This window comes from Tupaia chinensis, unplaced genomic scaffold, assembly GCF_000334495.1.
Source record: "Tupaia chinensis unplaced genomic scaffold, TupChi_1.0 Scaffold000014_1, whole genome shotgun sequence".
Lineage (NCBI taxonomy): Eukaryota > Metazoa > Chordata > Mammalia > Scandentia > Tupaiidae > Tupaia > Tupaia belangeri.
The window spans coordinates 4259665-4282728 of record NW_006159444.1 but is presented as its reverse complement, the minus strand read 5'-3'; the positions used below and the strand labels follow the sequence as shown (position 1 = coordinate 4282728).

The 23064-nt window shown below is 37.5% G+C and overlaps 1 protein-coding gene and 1 non-coding gene across 2 annotated transcripts in view; one reads left to right on the top strand and one right to left on the bottom strand.

Moving 5' to 3' along the window:
- The window catches only part of SYNE1 (spectrin repeat containing nuclear envelope protein 1), a 596966-nt gene that overhangs the window by 289972 nt on the left and 283930 nt on the right, over positions 1-23064 (bottom strand). Inside the window, exons 49-54 of the mRNA XM_027769865.1 lie at positions 18328-18483; positions 12942-13233; positions 11532-11704; positions 3626-3935; positions 1847-2011; positions 614-970 (exon numbers count right to left, since the gene is read on the bottom strand). Coding sequence (XP_027625666.1) covers positions 614-970; positions 1847-2011; positions 3626-3935; positions 11532-11704; positions 12942-13233; positions 18328-18483 — 1453 coding nt within the window. The remainder of the gene's footprint in view (positions 1-613; positions 971-1846; positions 2012-3625; positions 3936-11531; positions 11705-12941; positions 13234-18327; positions 18484-23064) is intronic.
- LOC114006956 (U6 spliceosomal RNA) lies at positions 19498-19604 on the top strand. Its single transcript, XR_003548606.1, has one exon. It is a non-coding gene; the product is annotated as a U6 spliceosomal RNA (small nuclear RNA).

Here is a 23064-nt window from a genome sequence, read left to right as displayed (position 1 = left end):
TCTCAACTGCAGAAAGAGCTGGCATTAAATAAAAAAAAAAAAAAAAAAGGCCCGGGAAGTCACCCAGTGAGCATGACGTAGGGGTTCTTTTAACGGGCTGCTTCAGGTTCAGCTGTCAAAACTACACACAGGAGAGCTGATCAGAGCAAAAACTATTAGTTGTGCTTTAAAAGATTACTAAATGAATCTTTTAAAGCTATAAATTCAATCGTGTAATTGTTGGAAATAGTTAACTGGCAAGAAAACAGCCATGACTGTCTGTCTATTTATGCCTCTGCCCACAGGCCATTTTTCAGACTGAATGGCTGAATCCCATATTACAAACTCTTACACCATAAGAATGAAAGTAAGCTGTCTCCGTGAGCAAGAAATGTTTCCTATGGTAAATAATAACAATAATAACTCCTTCTCCTCCAAATCTTTATCGTTCTGTAAATTTGACTTATGAAAAAAGCAGACAGATCAGACTTGGCAAATTTCTTTAGAGAAATACTTTTTCTGACTCTGTGTGTTGCATGTTTTTAGCTAGTGAGGATTGTTTTAGCAACAATGAGAGTCAAAACAAAAATTTTTTTTAGAATAGTCACCAATAGTAAACAGGAAGCCAACTTACTCGTCCCTTGTGCCAGCATTCCACGATCTCCTTATCCGTGTTCTTGCCTTCCAGGAGGGTTAGCTCCTGAGCCCAGGTTTGAAGAAGGACACTGAAATGCTCCAAGGCCTGCTCGAGTTGAGCCACTTGGCCTGAAAACTCCTGCTCTGACAGGGCCATTTGGTTAACCAGAGTCTCCAAGTTGCTCTGTGTCTGGAGCACGTTGTCTTCCCACTGCTTCCAGTCGGCACGCAGGGCCTGCATCTCTGTGTGCATGCGCTCACACCCACTGGCAGCTGTGTTCTGTTTCACTTCAGGAGCTAGTGACTCCACTCGGCTCAGGCGGCTCACACCAATCTCTCTGGAATCTATCAGCTCCTGTAATGGAATATCGCCATGGTAACCAAGAAGGCTGTGAGTCACTTAGGCTGTAAGTTTGCAAATGTGGACAGAAGGGGGACTCTGTCCCGCTGGGAAGTTTTGGCAAATGTGGAAGAAGGAACTAGAATCAATGTGTCTGCATGTTCTCTAGTTAGAGTGGCTGAGAATTCTCATTGTGAGCACCAAGTCTTGTACTACGATAACCTGAGAATTCGCAATATCCTGAAACAGACTAAACAGGGATCCTGAAGTCAGACATTGTCTGAATATGTGAAAAGGTTCCAATGGTGACTTAGAAATTTGCCTGTGGCATATTGCTCCTCTAGCAAATCCAAATTTGCTATGGAAGAAAACAATCACAATTTAATATTCAAGCAAATAGAAATAAACTAAAAGATACTAAGATCTCTAATTTCTTCATAAGTATGAGTTTCTATTTATGAAATAGATCTTACAAGGAACAAATCAGGTTGTAACTTTAATAATCTTTAAATACTGTCTCCTATAATGTCATTGGACTGTTTCTGGGAAAGTAGGCTCAGGCTGACCTCATAGCCTAGCGATTAAAGGGAGCTGGATCCCACATGGCTGACCATGGTTTGAATCCTAGCCCTAATGGCCCGAAAAATATTCCAGGCATATGTACATACATGCCCCCAAATCTTGACAGGATGGAAAAACAGAGAAGGGATTACAGCATGACCATGTCCCATTGGATGGTGTTTCCTTCTCGTCTTCCGTCTCACTCTCTCTGGTGAGCACACGTGTCCTCAAGCAATTAAAAAAAAAAAGAAAAACAAACAAAACAAAACAACACAACAACAACAACAATCAGTGAGACAATGTAGTTATAACAGTTGTCCATTTTCTGACCTTAATTTTTGACAACTTTTTCTGGGTGGCTGATGAATCTCCAGACATATCTGACCAACGGTGAAGTTCTTCTTTTGCTGAATGGAGCCAATCTGTGAATTCCTGAACTGCATCTAAATACATCAGATGGTCTTTCACAATTTCTTCCACTTTCCTCATTTTTTCCTATCAAATAAACAACAAAAAAAAGAGGCTACTTTAACAATAGTCATTTCTGAGAACATGCAATCAAATAAGACAACAGCCTGATCTAGGTCTCTTAATGTATATCAGAAGATTTCAGTCTTATTCTAGAATTTTATGAGCTTAATATCTTCAAAAGAAACTATCAAATCTTAATTAAGTTGAATGGCTATGAGGAAATAACCATTTATTCCTATAAATTACTGTTTATTGTCTAGCTTAACATAAAAATCTATGCTTAGTGAATGTTGGCTCACTAAAAATCCACTTAATAATTGTTATAATAAATATTCTTATTATTCAAGTCATTATTTATGTTGGTTTGATGTTTACCATTCTTATTAGCAATTTTAGTGCATTTGCTTATTTAATCCTTACAATAGGCCTGTGATGTAGACATTCTTATCACTGGGACACTCAAGCTATCAGAGGTTAAGTAATGTGCCCAAAGTTACACATCCAAAAAAACGTCAAAGTCTCGAATTAAAACTTAGGACTTTTTGACTCAAAGCTCTTAATTATAACTAAGATAGAAATGAAGATAAAGAAATACAAATATTGGGTTATCAAAAGTCATGACTTTTTTATGCAAAATGTGTCATAACTTTTCAGATAACCCAATATTAATAACTATAGTATTAAAAACAAAGAGAATGGCCAAAGAGGAAAATAAAAGAATAGAAAAACAAATAAACAATGCTCTCCCTTAATTTATACATGATATACAAATCTACAAAGAAAAACTTATGGAGACAAATAAAAATTCATGAAATTGGGGGAAAAAATCTTGATTTTTTTGGAGAGGTTTTTGCTATAGGGTGCATGCACTTGCCAGAAAGAAGGAGAGAGACAGAGAGATAGAAAGTGAGAAATGAGGGAGCCTATATTTTGGAGAACAGAAAAATGCAGCTTTACTAATATGAGAAATGAACACAATACTTTATACAGAACTGAAATCTAGGTAGTAAATTTCCATCCAATATAACAAATATAAACCCAATAAAAGAAAAATATTTAAATATTGATATTTGATGTTAAGATAGTCTTATAAAGAAAGTAGAAAGGTTAACTAACAAAGCAGAGAAAAAATACAGAAAGTAAGGAATAAACATTAACCCTAATACTGTAGAAAGGGAAAAATAAATAGGCCTTTAAAGATGAGAAATGATCTTTATGTAATACCTCTTCACTAAAGTTTTAGAGCAACAAATTCTTCAATTATTTAATCTGTAGTTTATTCTTTCTCTGAGTCTTAAAGCTTTTCCTTCAATAGAAAGCACTAACCTTGGGACCAGCAGTTGGCATAATGGCTATGTCGCCAGACTCCCATGTAGCCAACCACTGTTTGAGTCCCAGACATGGTGGCTTAGACTCATGCCAGGCACGTGTGTGTGCATGCCCAAGATCCCAAGAGAGAATGGAGGAGAAGGGATAGCCACGTGGCCATCCCTCCTGGGGGGTGATTTCTCGCTTTTTGTCTCTGTGTCTCTCTGTCTCTCTCTGTCTTTCAGGCAAGTGCATGTGCCCTATAGCAAAAACCTCTCCAAAAAAAAAAAAAAAGAAAGAAAGAAAGAAAGAAAGAAAGAAAACACTAACCTTGGCAACAGTCATTATATCATTAAACTGTGTCTTCAGCTCTTCTTGAGCAGTTTCACTGAAAGACTCATCCTCAGTCTTCTCATAGAGCTCCCTGGACTTTGCAGTTAAGCGGTGAAGGGCACCAGCGTGATCTTCTGCCTCAGATACGATGGCCTGAAAGTGATCCAGCAGAGAAAACTTCTCTTTCAGACCTGGCTGCAGTTGAAGGGGATGTTCTACTTTCTGATCTACTGACTCCATCCACTGCTCCAGCTGGTTTTTCCTCTCCAGATAGTCATTCCATTGGCTGATCACAGACTGTAAAGTGCTAGGATAAATGTCACATATTTTATAAAATGAGTTATCTTGACACTCTAGTGAAAGCTAATTACAAGGTCATTATATTCATATAAATTGTATTTACTGAATAATATTTTCAGTGATTCATAAAAATGTTGCCTCTGAATGCAGGGAGAAACATCACTCTCTTGTTCATAAGACCCATAACACATCCTTTGAACAAAGTAAATTTTTGTTAAAATTTGAAATAAGATGTAGTCATACATGCATCTGGAAATCTGTTTCCCAAGTGTTAACTGTTTTGAATGAAGAGACAAATTTGCATATTATTGTGTTAAAAATCAGCATTGCAATGTCAATCAGAGTTTATTTAGTAGATATCAGTTCTTAATTTTCTTGGGCTTAATTTACCTTAATAAAACAAAATGGCAATTATTTATTGACTAGAATTCAAAATTCAAAGTTTTTATTTTGGGAAAATAACATAATTACATTAATTTTCATTAAAGGATATAGATAGATATAGATACTCAGTTGGTTTATGTATAATTAGGTTTCAAATCCACAGATTTCAACCAACTGCAGATGAAAAATAATTGAATAAAATAAAAAATAAAATACAATAGCTAAAAAAATTTTTTAAAAATACAATACAGTAAAACAACTGCTTACATAGAATTACAGAGCAATAAGTATAAGCAATTAGGGATGATTTAAAGTAAATGGGAGGGACTAAAGTTCCCCATCCAGCCTGGAGTGTGGGAAGAGGAGTAGCCTCAGTGTTCATTGACCACCACCCCAGTTCCTGCAATCTCAGAGTTAGAGGTTCAGCTCTCCAGTGTCCATTGTTAGTGGAGAGGTTTGGGTATACAGGAATCAAATACCTGATGACAGTAAGGTTCTGGAGCAATTCTCTTCCCACATTTCCCCCAGTAGAAAAAGGAGAAAAATTATCTGAAAATCAGAAGTTCAAATTCCCACTGTGGATATCACCCAGAGTAGAAGAGGGAAACTGTAACAGCTAATTCACACTGTAGGGAAGTGTGTGAGCACACAGCTAGAGAAACACTCCTAGCAAGAAGTATTTCACTAGATGACTAAAATTCAAAGCAGAGCCCTCAAGAAATGGGAGAAAAACAGGACATGCCTTCTCATAAAGGAGCACAGTAACTCTTTACCAACATTGGTAAAACACAAAAGATCACAGAAATGTCTGGAAAAATTTTCAAAATATTTATTATGACTAAACTGAATAAGATGCAAGAAAAAAAACAGACAACAAATTCCAGGAGATAAGAGTCTTTCCATGACTTGAAAGAAGAACCTGTAAAGAGATAGACACCCTGAACAAGAATAATACAAAATTCTAGAGATAAAGAATGGATGCAGGAAATTGAAACCACCCTTCAAAGTACTAACAGCAGCAGTGGATTTGACAATGCAGAAGAAAGAATGTCCTACCTTGAAGACAAAACTTTCAAGTTAGTCCAAGCAACTGAGAACCACTAAAAATGCAAACATCCAGGAAATCCTAGTCTCAATTAAATGGCTGAATATTTGCATAATGTGTATTCCAGAAGACAAAAGGATGAGTAAAGGCATAGAAAATCTCTTTCATGATATATTAGCTGAAAACTTTATAAATTTAAAGAGGTATATGGACATTAAAGTCTAAGAAATAACAAAGAAAACCAAATAGATGTAACATAAGAAGATCCTCTCCAAAGCACATCATAGCCAAACTGGTAAATATCATTGACAATGTTCTAAAAATGACAAGAGAGAAATGCCAAATTATTTACAAAGTTTACCTCAGACCAATATCAGACCTCTCAACTGAAACAATGTAGGCAAGTAAAGAATGGGAAGACATATTTAAAATTCTGAAAGAAAAACAATTTCAGCCAAGATTATCCTTCAAATGGGATGGAGAAATAAAACCATTCCCAGATAAATAACAGCTGAAGAATTTGCCAAAAGTAAGTCAGCTCTATAGGAAATATTTAAGAGTATAGTACACTAGGAAAATTAACGGGAGATAAGTAAAAGTAATAGGATACAAATCAATTAGGAAAAAAAGAGCACTAAATTGACAGAAGTTCACACATATCGATAGTAACACTGAATGTTAATGGATTAACTTCCCCAATTAAAAGATACAGATCAGCTTAATGGATTAAAAAATTGGAACTATCTTCCCCAATTAAAAGATACAGGTCAGCTTAATGGATAAAAAGATTGGAACTATCTATATATTACTTAAAATAAACACACACTTCACTAACAAAGATATATGTACACTAAAAGTGAAGGGCTCAAAAAATGCAAATGGAGATTTAAAAAAGAAAGGCAGGAGTCACAATACTGATATCAGACAAAATGCTCCTGAATGACTTCCAAAGTACTGGAGAAATTAAGACTGAAATCTAAAAATTCATGAAAAAACAAAAATAATGGACACACTACTCTCCATAATGTTTAGGACAAAGTAAAAGCAGTCATAAGAGGTAAGTTCATAGCCATTAGTGCTCATAAGAAAAAAATAGAAAGGTGACAAATAACTTGACATTGCATCTCAAGGAAATGAAAAAGGTACATTAACAACAACAAATCTCAAAAATAACAGAAGAAGAGAAATGGTAAATATTAGAGCAACAGCTAATGAAATAGAGACTAAAAGAATAATACAAAAGAAAAAGGAAACAAAAAGCTTTTTAGAGAGGATAAACAAAAATGACAGGGGTGTGGTGGTGCCCACCCTATGGCAAAAAAAAAAAAAAAAAAAAGAAAAAAAAAAAAAAAAAAAAGAGAAACCATTAGCTAGAGTAATCAAGAGAAACAGAGACAGAAACCAGATAGATAAAATCAGTAATGAAGCTGTTATTACTATCAACATATCAGAAATTCAAAAAATTATGAGAAAATATTATAAGCAACTATATCTCAATGAACTAGAGAACCTAGATGAAATAGACAAATTTCTGGACATGCACAAGTTAACTAGGCTGAATCAAGATTAAATGAAAACCTGAATAGACCAATAGCAAGTAATTATATTGAATGCATAATAAATAGTCTCTCAACAAAAAAAGTCAGGTCCACATGGCTTAATTTCTGAATTTCACAAAACTTTTAAAAAAGAGGTAACCCTAATTCTTTTCAAACTGTTTCTAAAGATCCAAAAGGAAGGACCCTCCCGAACTCATTGTTACCAAAACCAAACAAGGATATAACAAAAAGAAAAAAAGAAAGAAAACTACAGACCAAACTACCTGAACAATACTGATGCAAAAATTCTCAGCAAGATATTAGCAAGCTAAATTTAGAAGTTCATTAAGATTATACACATGGACCAAGCAGGTTTTATTGCAGGGATCAAGGATGGTCCAACATATGGGAAAAAAATGAATATAATATATCACATTAATAGAAGGAAAGATACAATCATATGATTATATCTATAGATGCAGAGAAAGCATTTGATAAAATACACCATCCCTTTGTGATCAAGACTGTCAGCAAAACTGGCATAAAAGAGACATCCTTCAACACAATAAAAGCCATATATGACAGACCCACTATTAATATCATACTGAATAATGAAAAGCTAAAAGCTTTTCCACTAAAAATTGTAACAAGACAAGACTGCCCACTTTCTCCATTCCTTTTCAACCTGGTACTGAAAGTCCTAGCCAACCCAATGCGAAAAAAGAGCAAAATAAAAGGTATTCTAATAGAAAAAGGAGGAGCAAAATTTTCCCTGTTTATAAGTGATATGATTATATAAAAAAATATACAAAGGAATACATAAAAAATAACTACTGTAACTGATAAGTTAATTCCGAAAAGTAGCAAGATACAAAATCAATATACAAAAATCAATAACATTTTTATATGCCAACAATGAGTGGACTGAGACAGAATTAGAAAAAAAAAATACATTTATAATAGTCACAAAGGGCTGGCAGGTGGCATGGTGGTTAAGGGCACTGGACTGCTACATGGATGACTGCAATTCAAGTCCTGGACCTGGCAGGTTTCTCTCTCTCTCTCTCTCTCACACACACACACACACACACACATGCACACACACACACACCTTCTCTCTCTGGTCAAATTTTAATTAATTAATTAAGTTAAATTAAAATAATTCTTTAAATTTTTTAAAAATAAAATAAAATACCCACTATATGAGTAAGATATCAAAGAATAAACCTAACTAAAGAGGTGAAAAACCTCTACAAGAAAAACTATGAAAAACTCACAAAGAAATTGAATATGATGCAAAAAAATGGATAGACATCCCATGTTCTTGGATGTGATAAATTAATATAATCAAAATGTCAGCTCTACCCAAATTAATTTACATGTTTAATGAAATTCTGTTCAAATTTCCAGTGACATTCTTCACAGATAGAAAACACAATTGTAAAATTTGTCTGGAATCATAAAAGATCTTGTATACCCAAGGCAGTACTGTACCAAAAAGTGAAGTAGGAGGCATCTCATTTCCCTATTTCAAATAAATTACAAAGTGGTAAAAATCAAAAGAGCATGGTGTTGGCACAAAAATAGAGACCAATGGAACAAAACAGAGAATCCAGTAACAAATGCCAAATCATACAGCCAACTGACCTGTGACAAAGAGCACAAGAAAATGGTGTGGAGAAAAGAAAGTCTTTTCAGCAAATGGTGCTGGAAGAACTGGATATCCATCTGCAGAAAAATGAAACTGGTCCCCATCTCTCACCATTAACAAGTGTCAATTCAAACTGCATCAAAGATTTAAATGTACAGCCTCAAACTTAAACTACTGGTAGGAAACGGGAAACTCTTGAAAACATCGGAGTATCCAAAGATTTCTTATATAAGACCCCTAGAGCACAGGCATTAATTCCCCAAAATAGACAAGTGGGATAACATCAAGCTAAAAAGCTTCTGCACAATAAAGAAACAATAATTAGATGGAACCGGAGTAATGGCTATGCCACTGGCCTCCCATATAGCTAACTGTGGTTCGAGTCCCAGACCCAGTGGCTTAAACTCACGCTGGGCATGTGTGCATGTGTGACCAAGATCCCAAGAGGAAAATGGAGGAGAAGGGATTGAAGCATGGCCATTTCCCTGGGGGGTGATTTTTCTTGCTTTCTGTCTCTGTCTTCCTGCTTCCTGGTGAGCGCACACACCCTACAGAAAAAAAAAAACAAAAAAAAAAAAACCTCTCCCCCCCAACAACAACAGCAAAAAATTAGAGTGAAGAGACAATCCTCCAAAGGGGAGAAAATATTTGTAAATTAAGTCTCAGACAAGGGATTAATAATTAGAATATATAGGGAACTCAAGCAGCTCACCTATAAAAAATAATTAAGCCAATTAGAAAATGGGCAAATCAGCTGAGTAGAGAACTCTCCAAGGAGGACATACAAATGGCCAAAAGACATTAAACAATATTCAAAGTCTCTATAAAGGAATATAAATCAAAACCACAATGAGATACCATTTAACCCCAGTTAGAATGGCAAGGATAAAAAAATAAAATAAAGAGTGACAGTGTTGGCAAGGCTGTGGTTTTAAAGGGGACCCTCTGAGACCAGTAATGGACATAGCAGTTACATCTTTGAACGCCCACATGGCCAACCACTATATGAGTTCCAGACCTGGTGGCTTGAAATTCAGACTGTGTGTATGTGTGTGCCCAAGATCCTGGGAGAATGGAGGAGAAGGGAATGCAGTGTGACCAACACCCCTGGGGGGGTGATTTCTCACTTTTCTTCTCACTGTCTCAGTCTCTCTCTGGTGTGACACACACTCTAAGGCAAAAACTTCTAATAAAAAAAATAAAAATGAAGGAGACACTCTTACATTGTTGGTGGGAATGTCAATTAGCACAACTGTGGTGACAATATGGAGGTTCCACAAAAACCTACAAATAGAACTATATGACTCAGTAATCCCACTCATTGGTATTTACACAAGGATAGGAAAGCCTTCTGAAAGATACTTGCACATCCATGTTTATGCAGTATTATTCACAATTGCTAAGACACGCAATCTACCTAAGTGTCTCAGAACTGACGACTGGGTTGAAAAACTGTGGCACATGTATACTATTAAATAATATTCGGTCATAAGAAACAATGAGACCCTGCCATTTGATTCAAACTGGATGAATACAGATGATTTAATGTGAAGGGAAGTGAGCCAGACTTTAAAAGACACACACTGTATACCCCCCGTCATTATGTATCAAATGTCTGCGCTCTGTGGCAGAAATTGAATATATCCTAAAGCCTCTGAACATTTACAGGGAAAAAAGTATTTTAATATATTATTTCATTATTTTCACACAATAACTTGAACATTGCTACCAGTCAATATGTAGTTGTCCAGTCTAATTTATTGTTGAAATAAGCGAATCAAAGTTATGAATCTTTTGCTTGTGTTTAACATTATACTCAACTATGTAAAAATACACGTCCTCATTCCTATTAACTTTTATAAAGCTTGTCTACTGCAAAGCATGAGGAAATTTAGTTAATGATCCAGCAGTTTATAAGATATATTCTATGGAATCTGATTTATTTTCTTTGCTTACAATTGTAAGTTATTGCTAAGATGTAACATCTTGGTGACCTAGGTTCAATGTTAAAGGAAAAACAAAACAAAACAAAACAAAACAAAACAAAAACCTCCCAAATTTTAGCTGTAACCATTCTATGGCTTATTGTTTTACTGTAGTGAATAACCATAATGGTTTTCTGTTTGTTTTGTGCTGAACTTCACTCTCCTCTTCACATACGTGTTGTGATTACATTGGATCCTCTGTTCTTCAGTGAGCTAGTAATACAGATAACTCACAGAATACAACTTCAGGGGTGTGTTTAAGCTTTATTCTGGCTGGTGTTCATATTTTAAGAACAGCCAGATTATTTCTGGATGCTCTGAGAAGAGGGAAAAAGAAGAAAATCTTCTACTCATAAATTCAATAATAGCAACAAAAATAATGGCTGGAATAGCAACTGAGACCTTCTCTAGTTCTTCGTCAGTGTCTAGTACCATGATTTTCAACAGAGGCTCTATGGGTATCCTGGATGGGCTGGGTTTTGGTTGTGTGAAAATGTTTCACACTTTGCAAGATGTTAGCTCCCTAGCCTCAGAAATAAATGCCAGAAATAGTCTCACCATCATTGTGATGATTAGAACACACTAGTGTGGGTGCTATTACTTCTGGTTGAGGAATACATGCATACTTAAGCTCAACAGCTACTAATAACTTGATTTCCCATATGTTCCTTTAAAATGCTAAACTTTAGTTATTGAATAAGCATATATCCTTGGTTTGATGACTTAAAAAGAAGTATTATACTAAGCCCATGTTATGTATAAGATTCCATAAGAAGGGTAGATGTAAATATTTTAAAAATAAGACAAAAACACAAATACAAAGTAAGCTAGCAAAAGCCAGTCTTTGCGCAGTAGAACATACTGCAGAGGCAGGCACCCATACACTGAGCTAAATAACGCGTTGGCAGCTTCACCACAGAGTGCCTTAGCAATGCTCCATCATTTTAGTAAGCCACTGGGTTTTCTTTAGGCAAATAAACACTAAGAGTAGGCTCTATACCTCTGAGCATGAGAGGAGGAGATCATAATGGTAGCCCACACATCTTTAAGGGTCTCCAGCTGAGTCCGAATCACCTTCTGGCCTTCCTGATTGCTGCTCCTCAAGGCCTGTTCCCCTTTCCCAATGGCCATATTCAACTTGACTTCTCCTTCACCTTTCATCAGGAGAATATCCTAGGAAGGAAGAATAAAACTTGTCAGCAGGCGTAAAAAAAACCTGCTATTTTAAAACATGGTTATGTGTGCCATGAGAACTGAGGTAAATATTTTACTCACCCTACAATTAAAACAACTTTGGACCCTAATGCAATGTAACACTTCACTTAAAATTAGATATTTGGGAGTCTAAATATCAAAGAGTAACTTCCATTAAATTTCTTAGAAATGTTGGGCCATTAGCCTAGAAAGTATAGTTTTCTTGACTTTGCTTTTAAAGAGCAAAAAAATTATTTTGAAAATGAAAACATATCTGTCAACACCTGGCAGTCTCCTACCCTCATTGCCTGGCTTATTCCTCTCTTTCATGTTCTCCTTCATTAACTACAGTCTAAGCTGGTGGTCTCTTCCATACTTTCAACACATCCAGCTTTGCCTCAGTCGTGGCCCCTACATACACACTGCTCCGTAGGTAACAGATTGAATTGGTCTCTGCTGCTAGACTAGAACTGTTTGAAAACAAGAACTAGAACCAGTCTGTGGCATGGTGGTTAAGGCGACTTGATCCCATATGACCAACTGTGTGGTTCAAGTCCAGGATCCAGAGACTTGAGTAGCATGGTGGGTGCATGTGCATGTGTGCCTCAAATTCCAAGAGAATGGAGAAGAAGGGACTGTAGCTTGACCATTCTCTCAAGGGGATGCTTTCTAACTTTCTTTCTCTCTCCCTCTCCTCTTTCTTTCTTTCTGGTGAGTACACATACCCTCTAGTAAATTAAAAAGAAAGAAAGAAAGAAAAAAAGAAAGAAAGAAAGAAAGAAAGAAAGAAAGAAAGAGAGAGAGAGAGAGAGAGAGAGAGAGAAAGAGAGAGAAAAAGAGAGAGAGAGAAAAAGAGAGAGAGAGAGAGGAGGAAGGAAGGAAGGAAGGAAGGAAGGAAGGAAGGAAGGAAGGAAGGAAGAAAACAAGGATCAACTTTACCTCTTTACCTCTATATTCTCAGCAACCTGGATAGTGCTGAGACAGAGTAGGAATCAATAATATTTACTGAACATTTACTAAATGAAATTAAAAGTATTTGAAAGCTATTAGAACAAAAATGTTCCTTTACAAAGGAGAAAGATACCCTCCCCCATATCTGTGTAGCACATGATCTTCATTTAGAGGCTCACAGATCATGCAGGACCCAAAGTAGACACTGTTGATCCCATCCGAACATGTGCGCCAGCCACCAGTGCCTGGCTGGTGCTGCCCATACCTGTATGTGTGACAGCCGCTTCTCCAAGGTGTCTTTGTCCCCAGTAGTACTCTCTGCACAGGCCAGTCTGTCTTGGATGTCCTTCACCCAGGACCACATGGTCTGCAGTGCTTCTTCCAGGGCTTCGTGCTCCTGCAGGGCCACCTGACAGCTCCGGAGTGTCTCTTTGGTCATCCTGAGTAAATTCTGGTAGCTTGTGAGGAGCTGGGAGCACAGGCGTCCTTCTTTCCCAGCACCATGGCCTTCTTCACTGAGAAGGTGCCCTCTCTGAGAAAGTTTATCAAGAGACTCTCTTAAAAAAATAAATAAAATAAAATTAATACTGACACTCTGGAGTGCTGAGGAGTGACAAATAGTTGTTGATATTGAAGCAGTAACCAGATAAAAGCTCACAGCTGACATGCTGACATGCCTTTAAAATCCAGCTGCTAGGAGCCTCCCCTACAGTCTCCCTTAATGTGGTCAGCGTCGAGCAGGACGTGGTTCTACTACCCACAGGGCAGTGACAGGGCCGGCCCTCCCCCTGTGAAACTGACTTAGGAAAGGGATTTGGCCACCTCCACAGGTCTCCCCTCCAGGCTATAGTCATCCCTATTAATGCAGTAATGATGAAAATCTCCCTTAGATTCCCAGCACACGCTGCTGTTTAATAAATACATGAAGACACTTCCTTGTGGAAACCTTTCTGCTCTCGTTTCTTTCCCTCACATCCCAAGAAGTAGCCTCGACAACCGTGGAGAGGGTGGAGGGCACAGGGCTCCTCTCATGCCTGCTTTGGCCTCACTCAATCACCCAACCTGCCATCTGTCCAATACAAGAGGTTTTTACCTTCTCGGAGTCAGAGCTATTACATTCTTCTGCAAGGAGTCTTCAAAAAATTCATGGAAAATGTATATTGAAAAACAAGCTTGTGCATGGAAGCTAGCAGGTGACTTGGAGGTTAAGGAGGTTAGATCCCATATGGCCAACTCTGCCTTTCCAGTCCAGGACCTGGTGGCTTGAAAATCATGCTGGGCACATGTGCATGCGTACCCAAATTCCTGAGATGAGAATGGAGGAGAAGGGACTGCATAGTGGCTGTCCCCCTGGGGAGTGATTTCTCACTTTCCCTGATTTTTTTCTGTCTGTCTCTGTCTTTCTGTGGTAAGCATGTATACCTTATAGTTAAATAAATAAATAAGTAAATAAATAAATAAATAAATCTGTGCATGGATTTTAAAATTGTTTTGTACTGGAAACCAGCAGATAGAGTAATGGCTACGTCGCTGGACTCCCATGTACTTAACCGTGGTTCAAATTCCAGGCCCGGTGGCTTAAACTCATGCCAGGTGCATGTGCATGCATGCCCAAGATCCCAAAAGGAGAATGCAGGAGAAGAGACTGCAGTATAGCCATCCCCCTGGGGGGTGATTTCTTGCTTTCTGTCTCTCTGTCACTCTGTATTTCTGGTGAGTGTACGTGCCCTACAGCAAAAACCTCTCCAAAAAAATTATTTTGTACTAAAATAAACTTGGACTATAATTCCATTTTTCCAAAAACGTTTTGAAGTACCCACCTTGTATCCCCAGGGTCCATCCTAGCACTGGGTAGAAACAAAATGGAAAAAGGTTTTGCTTCAAAAGGGCATCTTAGGAGGGCTTATGGATTTCCTTCTTGTATCTTGAATATTGTGCTCATTGTGATTTGCAACTATGTTCATTAGGTCAAGGGAAAAATCTAACTGCTATGTGGATGGACTGGCTTCAACTTATTTTTAAGAACTCTGAATTCTTTTTTTTTTTTTTTTTGGAGAGGTTTTTGCAATAGGGCACGTGCGCTCGCCAGACAGAGAGAGACAGAGAGACAGAAAGCGAGAAATCACCCCCCAGAGGGGATGGCCACGCTGCAATTCCTTCTTCTCCATTCTCCTCTCAGGATCTTGGGCACACATGCGCATGTGCCCGGCGTGAGTTTAAGCCACTGGGTCTGGGACTCGAACCACGGTCGACTATGTGGGAGTCCAGTGACATAGCCATTACGCTAACTTCTGGTCCTGTGAACTCTGAATTCTTATCTATATAAAAAAAGCCTGGGATGCCAGAAGAGAGCAGAAGGATCCAGATATAAATGGTTATGACTGATAGAAAACACACACACACACACACACACACACACACACACACACACACACAGCATCTGAGTGGCTACCATGTAAATAGTATCTCATGGACCACCCTGAGACATACAAAGAGATAGTCAACATTGTACCTGCTCTAAAAGATGTTTCTCATACTTGTAATCTGCTTGGTGGGATAAGAAGGTGGCTTAAGGAATGATGTGAGCTGAGTAATAATTTTAGAAGAGAGATTTCATTGGTCATTACGAGACAAATTGCTCAATGGGTGATAAAAATATTAATGAGTTTCAACTTTGTGCTTTATCTTTTATTTCTTTTGTTTTTTTTTCTTAGAGGGTGCTTACACCCACCAGACAAAGACAGAGAGAAAGAGAGAAAGAGAGAGAGAGAGGGAGAAAGCACCCCCAATCTGGAATGGTCATGTCACAATTCCTTGTTGCCCATTCTCTCTCCTTTTGGGATTTTGGGCAGACACACACAGGCGCCCACCATGTTTCTCAAGCTGCCAAGTCCAGGACTTAAACCATGCAGTCAGCCATGTGGGATCAGTTGCCTTAATCACTAAGCCACAGAGTTGGTTCTTTTGTACACATTTATACAGGGCATCTTCCCAGAATATTTGAAGTACTGGAAATATGATGAAAAACAGCAGAAGACTGGGAAGGGCAAGCAGTATGTAAGAGAGAGAAGTCAGTAAACCAGTTGGAGCATCTAAAGATAGAAGCTAACTTAGGACCATTCAGGGAAGTGGCTAATTTGGAAAGAAGGATCCCAGGACAAACATATCTATAGTATCAGCATCTGTCTCAGAATATCAGAGGGTAAAATTTCAATAAGGACTGTAAGCTATCTATGTCAAAAAGCTGCAACTGGGGTCAAGAGGTGGCATGGTGGTTAAGGTGCTGGACTCCCACATGGCCAAACATGGTTCAAGGCCCAGATCTGGTGACTTAAAAAATTACACCAGGTACACATGTGTGTGCATCCAAAAATCCCAAGAGGACAGTGGAGGTCAAGAGATTGCAACATAACCAGCATGGCCATACAGTGAGCCCCCCTGGGGGGGGTGATTTCTCATTTTTCCTCTCTCTGTTTTTTTTCTGTCTCTCTCGAGCAAGTACCCACACCCTATGGCAAAAACCAAACCAAAACAAAACAAACAACAACAACTTGCCACTATCAGAAAATAAATAAGTGAAGAAAGAAGCATTGAATTTGGTGATGAAGGTACTGGTACCACTTTGTCAAATGCATTTTATTGTAATGATGGCAAGAGAAGTAGATACAAAGGAAGATACGGAGCAGTCTGTGGGGAAGACTTGAAAGTCAAAAATACATAGTCAATTTAAAAGTCCAGAAGAAAGGAAGTAGATTTGGTTATGTTGTAATGTATCTAGACAAAAGTTAGGATTTAGAAATTGAAATAATGTGCAGTCATAGGGCCAAGCTATGGTGGAACTCCATGGACTGGAACCAGGTGGGAGGGCTGGGTTCAATTCCTGGTGCAACAGAAAAGCTGGATGTGGTGACAGACACCTGTAATCCCACTGACTCGGGGCTGAGGCAGAAGTATTGTGAGCTCAGTGCTGGCCTGGGTGACATAGTGAGACCTTGTATATAAAAGAGCCAGAGATGGCACATATTACTATAGTCCTATCTTGGAGGCTGAGGCAGGAGGATTGTCATGTAATGAAAACTCTGGTTCAAAGAAAATGCAGTGTAATCTTCAGAAAGTCATATTGTTAGGGAGGTACTATTGTTACATCAATTTTTGAACAGTTTTTATGTTTTAGCAGTCTATTAGATAATAGAATTATGAAAAGAGGGACCAGCAGATGGCATAATGGTTATGTCACTGGACTCCCATATAGCTAACTGCAGTTCAAGTACTGGGCACAGCAACTTAAAACTCATGCTGGGGGTATGTGCTTGTGTGCCCAAAATACTGAGAAGAGAATGGAGGAGAAGGGATTGTGGCATGGCCATCACCCCAGGGGGTGATTTCTCAGTTTCTGTCTCTCTGTCTCTCCAGAAAAAGCATGTGCCCTATAGTAAAATTTTCTCAGAAAAAGAAAAAAAGAAAAGAAGAGAATAAGGACCTAAAGTCATTGAACTTGAGCACATATTTAGAAGTTAGAGTGTGTATATAGAATAAACAAAGAGTTTCACCACAGCAAGGACTCACAGAGATGGGATTTAGCATTCCAGGGACATTTTATAATAGTCATCAAACTAGCATGCCAACAAGTAGCTGTTAGTATGGATTCTTTGTCCACTTGTTTGCATGTTCATTTTTAAAGACAAGGATTAACAGGCACATCTGACCAAAAGAGGTCTCAGTCAAAATTGAAAATGACCATATTCTGAATTAGAAGATATTTACTCAATTCCTGATTATTGCTGATTAAAGAGCCCAGTTTTGGGTCAAGCTGCACTTCTGTGATGCTGTCAATAGAGAGGAAGCAACTGAAAATGCCAGAATTAGAACATAAATTTAGGGAGCAAAGTGCTGCAGGTGGTTGAGTCAAAAGGACAGCCCAGGCCCAGCCGAAGTGGTGCAGCAGCAGCATAACCCTCTGCAATGCTGGAAGCCATATGGCAGACTGTGGTTCTGTTCCTCACTGACCATACCTTTGCTTTACTAAGATGATTGTGAGGATGCATGGGTAGAAATGGAACTGGAAGCTGAAATGTGTGAACATATAGAAATGGAGGTCTACAATATTATTGTCCTAAGTCACTGAGAGTTTGTGGTTTTAATCGAGTTGTAGAACATAAGTGACCTGGTTGATTTCTTGAGCAAAGGTAAGTGGAAGTAGATGCAAAGCAGCCCCTCCTTTCATCTGCGCTGTCTTCAGAACCCCACATTGCTATGAAGGTGCAGTAGACCATTCACATCCTAGACTTTAAGTGTCAAGAACAAACCACCACCCACCACCAATCCCTAACCAAATAACCAACCAACCAATCAAAAATATCCTAGAATAGATTCTACTCCAGGGCAAACCCATGGCTTGGTGGTTAAGGTGGCTAGATCCTTAACTTGAACTGCACAGTTCAAGTCTTAGACCTAGCATTTGAAAACTATGCCAGGTACATTTGTGAGCATGCCCAAACATCCCAAAAGGAGAAATGAAGAAGGGACTGTGGTGCAGCTATCCCTCCCAGAGGGTGCTTTATCACTTTCTCTCTCTCCAGCGAGTGCATGTACCCTCTACCAAATATTGAAAGAAAAAATAAAATAGAACCTATTCTATTTCCATACCATACCTTGCAGCCAGTAATTCTCCAAGAAACATTTCAACTTTATGAACTTCATTTTTCTTCTCAGGAATATGCTGTTTATTCTCCCCCAAGTTTTCTGTACGTAACCTTTCTTCCATCTCATGGATCCATAAGTTTAATTTTCTGTGCTGATCCTCAAAGCTAAAAACAAAAAAGACAAAAAGAAAACATGGAAATTTATAGAAATTCTGGCTCTATAATCACTGAGGTTTCAATTTCTTTTATATGTGAATTAAGATCTCATGAATTTTCAATAACAGAAGAAAACTCAGCAATTATGCCATTCAAATAATCACTTATTTCAGTAACAAAGGGACAAATCTTTGTGATTTCTTTTGAGATCCAAGCATAAAAGGAATCATCTCACCTAACTGCATTGATTCATTGCTGGTATCTACAAACAGGATTGCATTCTTGTGTCAACAGGCACTTAACTTTGTATCTTGCACACAGACCTTTGAATTAGGGTCAATGGACACCATGGGAAAAGAAGGGAAAGTGGTCTCTGTATTTATGAGATTATAAATATGACACAATCATTCTAAATTTTGAAAAGAATAGAAGCTCACCAAGAAATCTGGACAAGAGTCAGGCAAATTATTCTGCCATCAGAAAGGTAATTTCATTATACTGACATTTTTTCTCCCTTTAGTAATGAGATTTTTTTTTCTTCTTCTAATTTTACATTGACATATACTGGTTGGGATTGTTTTAAGTTTATTTATTTATTTCTTAAATTAGTTAGAGAAAGAAGAGAGAGAGAGAGAGAGACCCCAAACAAGGTCAATTTGCTGAGACCTACTCTTAGCATTAACCAACCCAGATCATGGGTACATGCATGTCACACATGTTTGGCTGATCTCACCAACTTGAAACCTTTGCATGTGGGTCAAACTAGCAGAGCATCATGTTACCATTGTGCCACTGTCTGGACCCACTGATTGGATTCTAATCCATAAAATTCAGTATTAATTTCTGCCTTGACTTCCATGACAAGTGGACATAGTAAAAGGCTTGGATAATCTAAAAACTGGAAAATCAAAGCTCTATCTTGAATTAACCAAACAGGAGAAATGACCTGCATTTATGTTAATTACAATTACTTGTGAATATAATTCCTTCACTTTTTCTGCATAAAAAATAAAGCCAAGTAATGTGCTTGCTTCAGCAGCACATATACTAAAATTGGAATGAAACAGAGAAGATTAATATGGCCCCTGTGCAAGGATTACATGCAAATTCATGAAGTGTTTTATGTTTTTAAATACAAAAGACCCCAAATAGAGTCAACCGCAGAAGATCTTCCCCAAGGCACATCTTAGTCAGACTGTCCAAGACCACAGATAAAGACATGATACTAAAACTGGCAAGAAAGAAATGAGAAGTGACTTACAAAGGTCATCCTCTCAGGCTAACACCAGACCTCTCAATGGAAACAATGCAAGCAAGGAAAGAATGGGAAGATGTATTGAAAGTGTTAAGAGGGAAATGATTTCAGTCAAGATTATTATATCCTGCAAGATTATCCTTCATACGGGAGAAAAAGATTAAAATCTTCTCAGACAAACAAGACCTGAAAGAATTTACCAACACCAGACCAGCTCTTCAAGAAACACTGAAGAAAGTACTGTTTCAGGAAAACTAAATAATTACCAGACAGAAACAAAGGAATGAAAGGCAACTAAGACAATGGCCAACTTAAACGTCAGGACAGATCCAGTAACATCAATAATAACATTGAATGTGAATAAATTAAATTATCCAATCAAAAGACACAGACTGGCTGAATGGATTAAAAAAAAAAAACAAACAGAAACCCTCTATCTGTTGCCTACAGGAAACCCATCTCATGGATAAAAACATACACAGACTGAAAGTGAAGGGTTGGAAAAAGATTTTCCATGCAAATGGGAACCAAAAGAGAGCTGGAGTTGCAATACTAATTTCTGATAAAATAAGCTTTAAAACAAAAGCTGTTCAAAGAGACAAAGAAGGGCACTATACTATAGTAAAAGGATCAATAGATAAAGAAGATATAGTGCTTATAAATATCTGTGTGACTACCACAGGAGCACCCATGTGAAGGAAAGACTGTTAGATCTAAAAGGGAATATAGACTGCAATACACTGATTGTTGGAGACCTCAACACTGCACTATTCCCTCAGGGCAGATCATCTAGACAAAAAAATAGATAAAGAGATAAAGGATCTAAACAATACTATAAATCAAATGGACTTAACAGACATCTATAGAACTTTCCATCCAAAAGTCACGAGTTACTTTTTTTCTCACCCCCCCACCATGGAATCTTTTCGAAGATTGCCCACATCATAGGGCACAAAGCAAGCCTCTACAGATTCAAAGGCATAGAAACTATATCCAGCATCTTCTCTGACCATGATTGAATTAAACTTGAGTTTTATTTCAAGAGAAATCCACAAAAATACTCAAATACATGGAAACTAAATAACTTATGCCTGAATGACTCCACAACTACTGAAGAAATAAAGACTGTAATCAAAAGATTCATGGACGCCAATGACAATGAAGACACAAGTTTCCATAATCTTTAGGACACTGCTAAAGCAGTCATAAGAGAGAAGTTTACAGCAATTAGTGCACATAAGAGGAAGACAGAAAGAAAGCAAATGGATCACCTAACATCATGCCTTAAAGAATTGGAAAAGCAACAGCAAAATTCCAAACTTCAGGAGAAAGGAAATACTAAAGAAATGAGCAGAAGTAAATGAAATAGAAAATAAACGAAGTATATAGAAAATAAATGAAAGTAAAAGCTGGTTCTTTGAAAAGATAAACAAAATCAATACACCACTAGTGAGACTAAGAAGAAGAGAGAAAGGAACTGGGTGAATCAAATCTGCAATTAAGCAGGCAATATGACAACAGACAAAATAGAAATACAAAACATCATTAGAGGATACTATGAACAACTATATGGCAAGAAACAAGACAATCTGGATGAGATGGACAAATTCCTGGACACATATAATCTACCAAGATTGAGCCAGGAGGATATAAAAAGTCTGAATAGGCCCATAACAATCCAGGAGATTGAATCAGTAATAAATATCCTCTCAACAAAGAAAAGCCCTGTCCCTTATGGCTTCATGTCTGAATTCTATAAAACTTTCAGAGTTAACCCCCATTCTGCTCAAGTTATTTCTAAAGATCCAAAAGAGTGAGTCTCTCCCCAATTCATTTTATGAAACCTCTATCACCCTTGTACTTAAAACAGATAAGGACAGGACCAGGAAGGAAAACTATAGACCAATATCTCTGATGAATATAGATGTAAAGATTCTCAACAAGATACTAGCAAATTGTATCCAACAACTTATAAAAAAGATTACACATCATGATCAGGTAGGCTTTATTCCAGAAATGCAAGGTTGGTTCAACATATGTGAAACCATAAATGTAATACACCATATTAACAGGAAGAAAGATAAAAACCATTTGGTCATATCAATTGATGCAGAAAAAACATTTGATAAGCTACAACATCCCTTCATGATCAAGACCTTCAGCAAAATTGGCATAGAAGAGTCATTTCTCAATACAATAAAAGCTATCTATGAAAAACCCATAGTGAACATCATAATGAATGGAGAAAAGCTGAAAGCTTTCCCACTAAAAATGGACACAAGACAAGGATGCCCACTTTCTCCACTCCTAATAATAGGCAGACTGAGATAGAATTGAAAAAAGTTATTCCATTTACCATAGTAACCTAAAGTATAAGATACTTACGAATAGATCTAACCAAAGAAATTAAAGAACTCCACAAGGAAAACTATGAGAAGCTGAAAAAAGAAATTGAAAATGACACAAAAAAGTGGAAGGACATCCCATGTTCCTGGATTGGAAGAATTAATATAATCAAAATAGCAATTCTACTCAAATTAATCTACATACTTAATGCAATCCCAATCAAAGCACTAGACACATTCTTCACAAATCTAAAAAAGACAATCATAAAATTTGTCTGGAATCATAGAAGACCTCATATTGTCAAAGCAATCTTGCACAAGAAGAATGGAGTGAGTGGCATCTCATTCCCAGACCCAAAAATAAACTACAGAGCTGTGGTAATCAAAACAGCATGGTACTGGCACAGAAACAGACAGGTGGACCAATGGAACAGAAGAGAGTCCCCAGAAATAAATTCCCAAACATACAGTCAACTGATTTTTGACAAAGGGTACCAGTCAATCCAGAGGGAAAAGGAAAACCTCTTCAACAAATGGTGCTGGAAAAAATAGATTTCCACTTACAGAAAGATAAATCTGAACCCCTACCTCTCACCTCTTACAAAAATCAAGTCACGGTGGGTCAAAGATCTAAATCTAAGACCTCAAACTATGAAACTGCTCCTGGAAAACACTGGGGAAACTCTGGGAGACATTGGGGTAGGGAATGGGATAGGGAAAAACTTCCGCAAAGCACAGTTGGTAATAGCCAAAATAGACAAGTGGGATTAAATCAGATTAAGAAATTTCCGCATGACAAAAGACACAGTAATGAGTATGAATTGACAGCCCTCAGAATGGGAAAATATTTGTGTAAATTATGCATCAGATAAGAGACTGATAATGAGAATACACAAGGAACTTAAGCAGCTGTTTGGAAAAAAGATGATCAATCCTATTAAAAGATGGGAGAATGAGTTGAAAAAACCACTCTCTAAAGATGACATATGA